At 43.2% G+C, this 13,108-nt stretch overlaps 1 protein-coding gene across 2 annotated transcripts in view; it reads left to right on the forward strand.

The window, feature by feature from the left end:
- The window catches only part of LOC309553828 (TRPM8 channel-associated factor homolog), a 37,728-nt gene extending 25,676 nt beyond the window's left edge, over positions 1-12,052 (forward strand). For both annotated transcript variants that reach the window (XM_082255282.1, XM_082255281.1), the window contains exons 7-8: positions 6,401-6,735; positions 11,707-12,052. In XM_082255282.1, coding sequence (XP_082111408.1) covers positions 6,401-6,735; positions 11,707-11,958 — 587 coding nt within the window. In that variant the 3' untranslated portion in view covers positions 11,959-12,052. The remainder of the gene's footprint in view (positions 1-6,400; positions 6,736-11,706) is intronic.
- Positions 12,053-13,108: the final 1,056 nt, after the last annotated feature.

A 13,108-nucleotide genomic window follows, 5' to 3' on the forward strand; every position in this document is an offset into this window, starting at 1 on the left:
TGGGCTGGGTGGGTGAGGTAAGAGGAAGCTTTTGGGGGGCGGGGGGGGGGGGAATAAAGGCTATCGAGGCAGATGAGGGAGAATGGTGCAGAGATCAGAGCCAAGCAGGAGGGGTGAAAGTAAGATCTGAACAGCCTGTGCTGCACACTGTGCACAGCACACCCCTAAACCTTGCACTCTGTATGTAGCGCATCCCTGTACTCTGTATACAATGCGCCCCTGAACTCTGCACTCTGTACACAATGCACCCCTGAACTCTACACTTTTTATGTAGCACACTACTGAACTCTACACTCTGTATGCCATGCAGTCCTGAACTCTGCATACATAGTCCTACAGTGACAACCAGCCCTCCTGAGGGCAAAAATAATGCTACGGCCCGCAATGAAATTGAGTTTGACACCCCTGTTCTTCCCCCTCCCCCCCCCCCTCCATCCCCACTACACTTATCTACATGGGTGATTAGCTGTCATTGTCCACACAGCTAATGCAGCAGTTCAGGAATTTGAAAGTTCTGCTCTTCTTTTCCTTATTTCCTTAGGGCTTCTGGGATGGATCAGAGAAATTCTGATTGGTCACGTGCTGGAACGTGAGGACTTTGACCATTGGAATCATTCTGATCTATCCTGAAAGCCCCCGGAACCATGCCCCTCGTGCTCCCCCTGGGACATGCACTCGACGCGCTCAGTGATCGGTGTGTCCTTCAAATACAGACAGTCACGGATTGTGGTTAAGGGGCAATCACAGCGCCCCCTTACTACGTGTTCAGCTGTGTCCAAACACAGCTGATCACAGTGTAAACATAATTGCTTGTTATCAGCAGTACTTTCCTCAAGAGCTGTCACAGCATGAGTAGAGGAGACCTGGTAACCAGAAATCCTGACATGGGACATACACACATATAATCAGGGCACTGATCATCAGTGCCCTGATATTCAGTGCAGTCCCATCAATGCTGCCCATCAGTGCCATTTTTGCTGCCCATCAGTGCTGCCTATATATGCCTCCTCATCAGTGCCTATCAATGCAGCTTCATCAGTGCCATATATCAGTGCAGCTCCATCAGTACCATTAACCACTTAAGCCCCGGAGGATTTGGCTGCTAAACGACCAGGGGGTATTTTGCGATTCGGCACTGCGTGACTTTAACGGACAATTGCACGGTCGTGCGACGCTGTACCTAAACAAATTTTTTTTTTCTCACAAACAGAGCTTTCTTTTGGTGGTATTTGATCACCTGTGCGCTTTTTACTTTTTGCGCTATAAACCAAAAAAGAGCGTAAATTTTGCAAAAATAACAATATTTTTCACATTTTTTTATATGAAATTCCCCCCCAAAAAAATGTAAAAATCTAAATTTTTGAACATTTTCGGCCAATTTGTTTTATGCTACATATGTTTGGTAAAAAAAAAAATCGCAAAAAGCGTATTTTTATTGGTTTGCGCAAAAGTTATCGCGTTTACTAACAAAGGGAAAGATTTTTGTCATTTTTGTTGTTTTTTTTTAACGCGTAATGGCGGCGATCTGCGATTTTTTTGCGGTACTGCGACATTGGGGCGGACAGATCGGACCCTTGACTGACATTTTTGACACTTTTGGGGTTACCAGTGACATTTCTACAGTAATCAGTGCTATAAATATGCATCGGGTCCGCCGGTCACATGCGCGGGGGGGTCCATGACCGTGCGGGAGCGGGAGCGCGCCTCCGGCGGCGCGCGCTCGCTCCCCAGACCCTCCCAGGCTAGTGACGTTAATTAACGTCACTTTGCCTGTGAGGGGCTGACCGCCGCAGTAAATTTACTTGCGGCGGTCGGCAAGCGGTTAATGCTGCCCATCAGTACATCTTATAAATGCCTCCTCATCATTGCCCATCAGTGCAGCCTCACCAGTGCACATTTCTATCTTTTTTTTCTTTGTTTAGCAAAAAAAAAAAAAAAACAGAGGTGATTAAATACCACCAAAAGAAAGCTATCTGTCTCAAAAAAATAATACAAATGTCATATGGGTACAGTGTTGCATGACTGCGCAATTTTCGTTCAAAGTTTGACAACACTGAAAGTTGGAAATTGACCTGGTCAGGAAGGGGGTATAAGTGCCCAGTAAACAACTGGTTAAGCATCAGAAATTTCATATACACATTTTCTACACATACAGTATATATAATGTTTAGTGAATGTGCAATACACCAATCACACCTCTAAACGATTCATTTATCACATCCTAAAAAAATACAGCATGCACTTATTAAACCTGAAATTTTGTCTTTCAGCCCTGTAAACAGTTATTAGAACTTCTATTGAGACGTTGTATCATATGTACTACTAGTAATATGCTGATGCTTGGCAAACGATTTATCACTCTAAATGAACTTGGATTGGCAACTTCTGTTTGTGTATACGAATACAATAGAGTCCCTTTTAAATTGTACATGATTCTTTGGGTCATATGCTTCTACTGCCCGACACAGTGGTTACATTACATCACAAGACGAGGGAATCATATTGTGCCCTGGATACTGTAGGGCGGGTATCAGCAGCCCATAGATCGTGGCCCGGTGACTGATAGATTGAGGTCTGGGCTTGCTGATCCCTCATCCCAGTGCATCAGAGTGCAATGCAGAGGAACTACTTGTAAGGTTGGAGCTGTAGTAGGGAGCAAGAGCCGTATAATCCGATGCCCCCTCTGTACTGCTGGCTCCTCTCCTATGTGGAGTGATACCAACTGCACTCCGCCTCTTATCCCGGCTAGCAGTCTCCAGAGTTTTGCCAGCAGCAGGAAAGAGAGATCTTCAGGTAAGTGTGAAGCAATCCACTGGGCATAGTATTATAGGGATGCTTTCACATGCCACAGGTGCAGGGCAGTGTACCTGCAGCTTTCCGGCAGGTTCGCTGCACTTAGCCATAGACTTATATTATATCCTGCAGGTTTGGGGCACTTTCTGAATGTAGGAATTACAGTTCACTTTTCAGGAAGTGTAAAACACCTGCAGGATATAATAGAAGTCTATGGCAAAGTGCAGCTAACCTAGGAAAGCCTCAGATACACTGCACCCACGGTGAAGGTAAAGGGCAGAACATTAACGTGAAAGCAGCCTCAGGGGGTTCAGAACAGTAAAGGTTTCCATCACATTTGCATTTTGGGGAGGGGTAACACCAAAGAATTACGTTTTTACCACACCCGCCCCAACCAAACCTCCTTTAGCTGCAGTGGCCAGGAGGGTACACATGTCGCAGCTGCAGCAGGAGTTATACCAGTGGCGGCCTGTGCATAGGGGGCACCAGGGCGCCGCCCCCCTAAAAAAATGGGAAAAAAAAAGATTACAAAAAGAACAATAAAGTTTAAAAAAAAAACGCGTTCGCCTACCTATGTGGTGGCTATGGGGGGGGGGTGGGGTTTATGACCCAGCAGAGGCGCCGATTGGCTGCCTTCTGGGGCGTAACCTGGGCACAGGTCATAGCGCTAGGACACCCCCACTTTCCTGATATCCTGGCTGTGATTGGTCCAGTCTCCAGCCTGGACCAATCATCATCCAGGACATCCGATTGCTGACCCTGCTGACGTCGCAATGGGGGCGGTGCCGGTGCGTGAGTCAGTCACGCACCGTCACCGCCCGATCTCCTTCGCGCCGGACCGATCGGAAGACCCAGAGAGCCCGCCGCCGTCAAAGAAGACTGAAGAGGACGAGACGAGCAGCGCCGTGGACGGTTCCCGGAATCCCGCCACCACCAGAAGAGGACTCGAGGAGAGGAGCAGCGCCGTGGACGTCTCGCAGGCAGCCCAGGAGGAGAGCAGGTAAGTGATTGAAGCCAACCTGTGACCTCACCTGTGCCATGCCTATACCATCACCTGTGCCATGCCTATACCCTCACCTGTGCCATGCCTGTACCATCACCTGTGCCATGCCTGTACCATCACCTGTGCCATGCCTATACCATCACCTGTGCCATGCCTGTACCATGCCTATACCATCACCTGTGCCATGCCTGTACCATCACCTGTGCCATGCCTATACCATCACCTGTGCCATGCCTGTACCATGCCTATACCATCACCTGTGCCATGCCTATACCATCACCAGTGCCATGCCTGTGCCATGCCTATACCAAAAAGAAGAGAGGTGGTGCCCTTTGGGTGGGACTTTATATGAGGTGATTACAATGAGTAGCCACAAGATTATGGCAATAAAATGATAAGTTTTATTGATACAATCATACAATAAACAGATCATAAATACGCAACACAATGGGCACATGACATAATAACATCAATGATACAATGGTACATAAATAGTACAAATAAATGAATACATATCATAAATTGAACTCATATATTGTAGGAACTCGACGCGTTTCATGAGTCTATGTAAAGCTCACTCATCAGGAGTGTATATGAGGTGAAATGTATCTATGAATAAAACAGTTGACAACATGTTAGTATGTATGATGTAAAACAGTAGATGTGATAATACAATATCTGTATATAAAGCCCAAGTGGGGAGATGGCACTCACATGTAGCCCAAAGGATAAATGGTGGATTCATGCTCTCATAAGGGGGGGCTGCCAAAGTCTGATCCAGGAGCTGACAGGACTTGAAAAAATGGCACGTAGAATGGGGAGCCAGGTGGGGAAGCGTGATTTGTAGGATACAGAGCTTCTGCTGGATGGTAAAATAAAGGCTGGAAGTAAAAAATATATATATATCTCATAGAGGTATAAAAATGAGATAAAAAAAGGTAATAGTATCATAAAATGATATCCAAAGAGTAAAAATGTTTATAAGTATAAGAAAAAATCTCAATGTATAAAAATATCAATGCATATAAAAATTATTTAATTTTTGATAATCCAGCCATAGCAGATGATGAAAAAGAAAAAGAAAGAAAGGGTAGGAGTGACACACAGAGGTATCGGGCTGTAGAGAGCCAGTGAGGGGATATGGGAAGGTGAGAAAAAGAGAGGGGGGGGCCGAAAGACAGAGGAGAAGGGGATGGTGAAAGAGGTGGATCAAGGCTGAATAAGTGTGAAACAAAATAGGCAGATGATATCCTATATTACATGTGTGATAGCAGATTAAAATGTATAAGGAAGGAACAAGAAGGTAATGAAATGAGGAGTGATAAGAAACCCACTGGGAAAGGATCAAATGATGAGAAATGGTGGTTGAAAATGAGATGTGAATAGTGAGTCAACCATGCCTATACCATCACCTGTGCCATGCCTGTACCATCACTTGTGCCATGCCTGTACCATCACCTGTGCCATGCCTATACAATCACCTGTGTCATGCCTGTACCATGCCTATACCATCACATGTGCCATGCCTATACCATCACCTGTGCCATGCCTGTACTATAACCTGTGCCATGCCTATACCATCACCTGTGCCATGCCTATACCATCACCTGTGCCATGCCTGTGCCATGCCTATACCATCACCTGTGCCATGCCTATACCATCACCTGTGCTATGCCTGTACCATCACATGTGCCATGCCTATACCATCACCTGTGCCATGCCTGTACCATGACCTCAAAGTCACGCAAATTTTTTTACCGCGTTTTTTGCCGCGAAGCGATACCTATTACATTTTTCTTTTTGCGCCCCCCCAAATTTTGAGCACCAGCCGCCACTGAGTTATACAGTACAAGTGAATGAGGCCACTCTGCAAGTGCCCTGTAATCTTGTGCAGTACAGGAAACAAGGGGATGCTTTCTCACCATCTGCTTTACCTCCTTGGACCCTGCAGAAGCATGCAGTTGTGGGGCACTGGCAGAGTGGCCCCATTTACTTAAATGGCTCCCGATTGGCAGATGGTAGCACCCACCAAAAGCAAAAGGGGGTTTAATTCCTTCTGTGGCATGTGTACAGCAGCTAAAGGAGGTAGGGATTGGGGGTGATAAAACCATGAATGAACAGCAGGGTTTTACCACCAACCAACTTTATGTGTAAACGAGCCCTAAGGGTGCTGCTGCCAAACGCAACTAAGGGCTCCTTCACAATTGCAGCAGTCACTGCTGCTCCTCTGAAAAGCGATCTGACTGTATTTGACAGGTATTGAGGAGACTATATGTTACCTCCTCACCACCTGATTTGAACCTATGATTACCGTGCAATGCACAAGATTGCCACATTGTAGTACTGCAATTAAAGGTTTCATTCAGGTGTGAGGAGGCAACACTGTGCCCGGTGATCTTTGACTTCTCCCATGTTCTTCATGTAAATTTCCACCTCTTTAATGCTCCCTACCCCTGCTGTAGAGATTCTTTAAGTGCTTTATACCTACTTCACAAACTGACCCAGGTAATATTATGGCTTAATTTTTCATGTAATGTAAAATATTATGTATTGTATTGTATTGTATGTTGACCTGTTACTTAGTGAAATTACCTTGTTTTTAAGGTTGGATGCATTCTGGATACCCAATAATGTGTCATAAAGAGTCAGCAAATACTATAGCCGATATTGAGCAAATAAAAAAGAATTGCTGGGGATTTGTACATGAACTTGGCCACAATGAGCAGAGGGGCAATTGGGAACTTCCACCTCATACCACAGAAGCAACATGTAACCTCTGGTCAGTTTATGTACATGAAACTGTCCTGAATATTCCAAGGGATAAAGCACATCCTTCACTAAAGCCAACAGACAGGGAGACTCGAATCCAGCAATATTTAAAAAAAGGAGCCATGCTAAATGAATGGAATGTGTGGACTGCTCTGGAGACCTACCTTCAGGTATTGTACACCAGATATCTACCAATGAAATGACATCTTACTTTTCAATTCATAAAGACATTGGGGTCAGTTTATAAAGGGCCAAATGTTTGTTGACAAATTACTGGCCCAATTTATAAAGTACATTTAGCCCTCCAAAGAAGATTCAGAATGCTTCTTGCTTTAATGTTAAATGCTGTTTTCTGTAACATTTGCAATATTTATAAAAGTGAAAATCTCCCGATAGTCAGGGGTGTAATTACAGATCATGGGGCCCCATAGCAAAATTGTGATCAGGCCCCCTGGTGACCTTTTTCTGTGGCATGTAGCAGAGTCATCTGGAACAATAATGTACAGTAATTGACCTTAATATAAAGTATGTCTAATTTAAAGCAGAAAAAAATGCCGGAGCTATGGGCAGATGGATTCCAGGAAGTAAATGTTATGAATCATCTGCCCTTGCTCTAGATGGCTGCAGCTAGAAATGCTGGGTGGGGGTGGCTAGCGTTTTTCAAAGTGATTTCTCAACAAGATAAAGCACAGGGACATGAAAGGATGGTTGAGTTTGCTTTGTATATTTAAAATGAATGAAATAGTGTTTTCAGTTTTGGGTGCACAGGTACAGTTAGGTTCGGCTTTAAGAACACGTTACGAGGGAAATGTCAGCATAGTCAGTACACTACTGTGAGAAGTTGTCAGGAAAGGGCATTAATGCAGGCAAAAAACCTTTAACCTTTATTTCTTCACTTAAAAGATCTATGCTCAGTGGCTCGCCAGCCTCCTTCTGCATCAACTGATCTTTTTTTGGAGTATAAGATCTCAGGGCCTTGGTGTAAATTGTAAACCCTTCAAACCAGTGGTGTATGTTGATTTTGTGCTGCCCTAGGCAAGAATAAAATTGAGCGCCCCCCTCCCCGTCCTATGTAAATTTGCCCCACTCCTTCCTTTTTAACGGGTATAACTCCCTCAAAAATTGAAGGACTACAAGTCCCAGCATGAACCCCTGAGATCTCATGAGGGCGTGGGGGGGTGGCTCGGTGAGGGAGGGAGGGAGGGAGGGGGGGTGAGAGAGACAGAGAGAGGGGGGTGAGAGAGACAGAGAGAAAGGGGATGAGAAAGAGAGAGAGGGGGGATGAGAAAGAGAGGGGGATGAGCAAGAGAGGGGGTGAGAGAGAGAGGGGGGTGTGAGGGGGTGAGAGAGATGGGGGAGTGAGAAAGGCGGCTCTAGCAACCAGTGGCCAATAGAGTCTCAGGTGGAGGGGGGGACGGCTTTTTTGCTGCCCCCCTGCAAAGTGCTGCCCTAGACCTGGGCATTGTTGGCCTAGGCCAAAATACAGTACTGCTTCAAACCCTTCCATCCTCACAATAAGCACGTACATTGTGGATTGGTAGTCATTTAAAAAATAGATGTATTAGCCATAATAATAATGACCCATATGTTGTTTTATATTATGACATAACTGTTAATAATCAGGTGCACATTTACTCTATAACCCCAATACACATTTCTTTAAGCTAATTTGTTTAGAGTTATAAACCTCAGCTGTTTTATACAATTTAATATAAGTAAACAGTATGAGATTACAGCCTCAAAAAGACTGTTAGGCATCCAGTGATGACCAGAAGCTCTGGGAGCAAAAAAACTACTCCTAGATTGAGTGGGAAACAAAGAAGAGCTATGACTAATGACACCAAGATCCCAAAGGCTCCTCCTAGTCATCTGATGTCAGCTCTTCCAGCTTGGACACTTTATAGGGGGTTAAGGTTTTTGTCAAATTCAACCAATCCAACCCTTAACCCCTTCTTCCCACTGAGTGTACGCATATGTGTGGCCTCATAGAAGTGGGTCTATCTGTGAGGCCGCATATATGTGTACTTGTGTTTGTGCTGGAAGTGTGCTCCCAGTAGAGAGAACAGGCTGCCACTGAGAGCCCCGGTCCTGTACTAATTATCAGGAATCGGGAAGTTGGGTTCCAGATCACCTGACCGCTGTGATAGCCTCTGATTTAAAATAAAAAATTGAGCTAAAGGGTAAGATCCCTAAACCAGCAACAAGCACACCATTAGATAGAAAACGATAATGTAAAAAAAAACTCAAACTAAAGTGTAGCACTTATATAACAAACACAAAACAAAACTAATATCAGTCCAGTATGTATGTCCATCGTAGAATGTCCATGCAAACAAAAGAACTCCACCGTGAATTGTAGATCCTTATATAGTGTAAACTCCACCAGGTGAAAAAAGCAACACACTCTGTGTTTTCACACCAGTGCCCAAATCAAAGGCTTACTAGGATGGTATGACCCTGAAACTGAAAAGTCATGTAGCGTTTGAAAGTGATTAGCTCAAACCCTGGATATATGATGTCGCCATTTCACTCCACAATATATATGGCCAGCCACTCAGGGGAGCCTCTGCTTGGCTATCATAGCAAAAAGGTACTGTATAGCCCACCCTTCTGTTTTCTTTTCCTCTTTAATCAAGAAAAATATAAATTGTATCTTTTCTACTTGCTAGAGGAGAAAAGTGTAAACAAAGAACAGTGTGCATAAAAAATATATTAATAAAAAATAAAGATAAAAAAGACAAATTTAGATTTGATCTAGGTCTGGGCTAGGGTCAAAGTCAGAGTCAAAGGTCAGGGTCATAGGCCAGTGTGTTTCAGGTAGAATAGAAAAAAAACAAAATGTGCACTATTGCTTCTGGGACCTACTACAGGTGCAAACAACAAATAATATACATATACACTATGTAGTATTGCTGTGACTGTTAGAAGCAGGAGCATTGATCTTGGGTTGCTTTTTGGCAGTAGGTCATGGTAATAGCAAGAAATATACAGCTACAATTTGAAAAATGTTTTTCACCATTTTGTGACAAAAAATTAGGAGATATCCATTACCAAATGAAAGTCCAATTTGTCCTAAAAAAAAAAAAAAAACAAGATAGAATTAATCTTGATACACACAAGTAGTTACGATGATATGCTTTACTAACACATGTCAAAGTTGCAAAACTGTGTTCAGACATTAGGATTTGTTTTACCTTCCATTAGGAAGAGGTTAAACTGGCCATTCACTGTTCAATTTTTGGCCACTCCTTGATGGATTAGCCAAAATTTGCTAAGAGGTTGGCCCTGTCTGCTGCCTCCCGCCTCACATCACTTGATCGAAAAATCAAAAAAGCTGGGTGGAAAATTGTCATCAGCTGCAACTGTTCTTTGGGTGTTTTGACAGCTGGCAGGACCAGCTGTCAAAATACAGGAGCCATAGTGGAAGATTTGCCTATCCATGCTCAATAGTGTGGATGGAGAAACTTTCAGGTTGCATGGTAAAAAATCGATATCTGTACGGCCAGGTTTAAGGATATAGTACTGGATCTATATTAACTTCACCTGCACACAGCCTCCCCTGTGGGGCTCCCTTCCACCCCCCTTTCCCTCCTGGCCCCTCAGAAGCCATATGATCTACTATAGCTACAGTTACACCTCTACTCAAAGCTATGGTTTACACAGAAATAGAACAGCATGGATCTATATTTTAAACATTGTATATTACAGCCTTATTTCTGGTAACTTGAATAAAAATAAAATACAATGTATTAATGCAGTCACAGGACTTATAAAGTGATAAGATTATAAATGTATAACTAACTGATGTTTCAGTAGGGTGCCTTCCTTCCTCACCCCACCATAACTATTAGTAGTATTACATGCAGAGTATTGTTCAGACATTGCAAAACAAAGGCACCTTGCTTAGCTCTCTCGGAACATAACACCCTCTATAGTGTGTTTTGCTAGATCTAGATTCTCGCTTTTATTCTTAGTGACAACTACTTGGTGGTGCCATGACCCAGGGAACCTGTTCATGCCACACCTGTATGGTCCATCATTTTGTTCCGTCTAAATGATTAATAAGCTATAATGTTATTTATTGTGTTTATTGTTGACATTAGTCCATAAGATTATTGCCTGTATACCCTTTGCACAGGTACTTACCCCAATGCTCTGGCCATTTACATAGCACACTGAATTTTGAAGAGTATAACTATCTAATACATTGGCATACCCACCTTCAGGGATGAATACTTAGACTACTTTCTCAAAGTGCTTGTTGTATGGCTATTTTGCTGACCAACTGGCTCCAGTACCCGGGAAAAGTACAGGTCTGCATACCATGAAAGTCAGAGTTAAGTTAGAAGTCCTTATCTTGATACTTGTTGAGGAACAACAATGGAGCTACGGAGTCAGCATGACAGCCAGGCAACTGCCATTTTAGAAGCCATCAGTGGCAGCCTCCATGATTTTTTTCAGGAATTCATAATTTCTGGAGTGCACTTGAAACATTGTACCAATCCTACAAAAATTCATTAAGTGCCCATTCACACTACCACGACTTGTCAGGCGACTGGTCAGCCTGACAAGTCGCGGTCCATGCAGTGCTACGGGAACCGTTCTAATAGGAGCGACTCAAATCGCTCTGACTTAGAAAAAGGTTCCTGTACTACTTCGGGGCGACATCGGAGCGACTTGCATTGACATTCATTATATGAAGTCTGTGCAAGTCGTGCCAAAGTCGCGGTGCAGGTGACTTCACAGGTCGCCCCCGAAGTCGTGCCACGGTAGTGTGAACCGGCACTAAGTTCATCTTTTGTAAACTGTCTAATGTAGCCAGCTTATTGTCATATATACTGTATCTTTGATGTTTGTCCTCCATTTCATGCTGCAATGTGTAAGGGCAAAACAGAAGGGGAGTTAGAGAAAGGTAAGGCATAGGCCAGTAAATATGTACAACTGAGATTAGATTTATATTGGGCTCCAACTGCAGTACAAAAATGCTAGCTAGACCAACTCAGCAATGTAAATTTATAGTAATTGTGTTTGACTGGAGTTTACCTGTAATGTATAAATTACACGCTGCACTATAGTGCATACATGATAAGCCGAATTTAGTGAGCTTTTATTAATAAACAAACTACATTTTTCATTTATAGTTACAAGAAGGATTCGGATGGGATCCCTTCAAAAATCTATTTGCAGAGTACCAGAAACTGTCAAATGTCAGTAGAAACAATACGGATAAGATGAATCTCTGGGCAGAGAAGTTCTCTCAAGCTGTCAAGAAGAACTTGGCTCCATTCTTCAAGTCTTGGGGTTGGCCCATTGCAGAGAAAACCAGCCAGAAGTTATCCGCATTGCCTATGTGGGAGGAGGATCCTATGAAGAAATTTACCTGTTCTGACTAAGGTCATTTACAGCAACCATCCTGTATCATATTGTAATGAGCGGAAATATTAAACAAAACACATTCCTATATTATTTTACTTGTTGTGAGCGTTTAATTGCTACAACATTCCCTATAATGTTTTTATTTTTGATTTCTCTCACAGTTTTAATAATAAAGATAGTATAAAAGAATAACCGCGCTAGGCACAGAAATAAAAATATAAATGTGTAATAAAGCTGCAGCTGTAGTGGGAAACACCAAAAAGCAATTGTAAAGGAAGAGCCCCGCTAAATTGATGTGTTGATGATAAATCAAACTTATAAAAAACAAAGGTAATGTGCTGTGTTAAATATCATCCAATACCGTGTAAAACTTAAACAATCAGTGATGAATATTCCATAAAAAACAAACAAAAAACCATTATTAAATAAATAAATAAATAATGTCCAAAAAGAACAGCAAAGTCCAATGTAGGATGCCAAGTGCAGGAAAAAGAATCCACCGCCAATTTCTGTGACTTCATCCACAGTTAGTGCCACATGCTAAGAGCACACTAAACGCTTACCAGAACCAGGGTAAATATAGGCATCCAACAAATGATGGAAACACCAATGGAATCCTGCAGGTGGCGTGATGCCTCTCTCTGGGTGGTCTATACAATCCAGCAAGAAGCCGCAATGTACTCCAATCACCACACTAAATGGTCCAAAGCCCAGTACTCCCGAAGGGATATGCAAATAAAGCTGGCCACAATAGTGTAGTATGTAGGGGACACTTTATTGTAAGCAAGGTAAAACAACTCACATTTATGTTGAATTCAATAGCGCTATTCTCAGCTCGTTCAGCAGAACGCCGCCGCCCGACTTCCAGGTATCACATGGTGACGTCAGCACGCCTTCCTGACGCATTTTGTCATAGATGACGTCTTCCTGGGGATGCATATCCCTTCGGGAGTACTGGGCTTTGGACCATTTAGTGTGGTGATTGGAGTACATTGCGGCTTCTTGCTGGATTGTATAGACCACGCAGAGAGAGGCATCACACCACCTGCAGGATTCCATTGGTGTTTCCATCATTAGTTCTGGTAAGCGTTTAGTGTGCTCTTAGCATGTGGCACTAACTGTGGATGAAGTCACAGAAATTGGTGGTGGATTCTTTTTCCTGCACTT

Source organism: Pelophylax lessonae (genome assembly GCF_965119305.1).
Source record: "Pelophylax lessonae genome assembly, chromosome: 4".
NCBI lineage: Eukaryota > Metazoa > Chordata > Amphibia > Anura > Ranidae > Pelophylax > Pelophylax lessonae.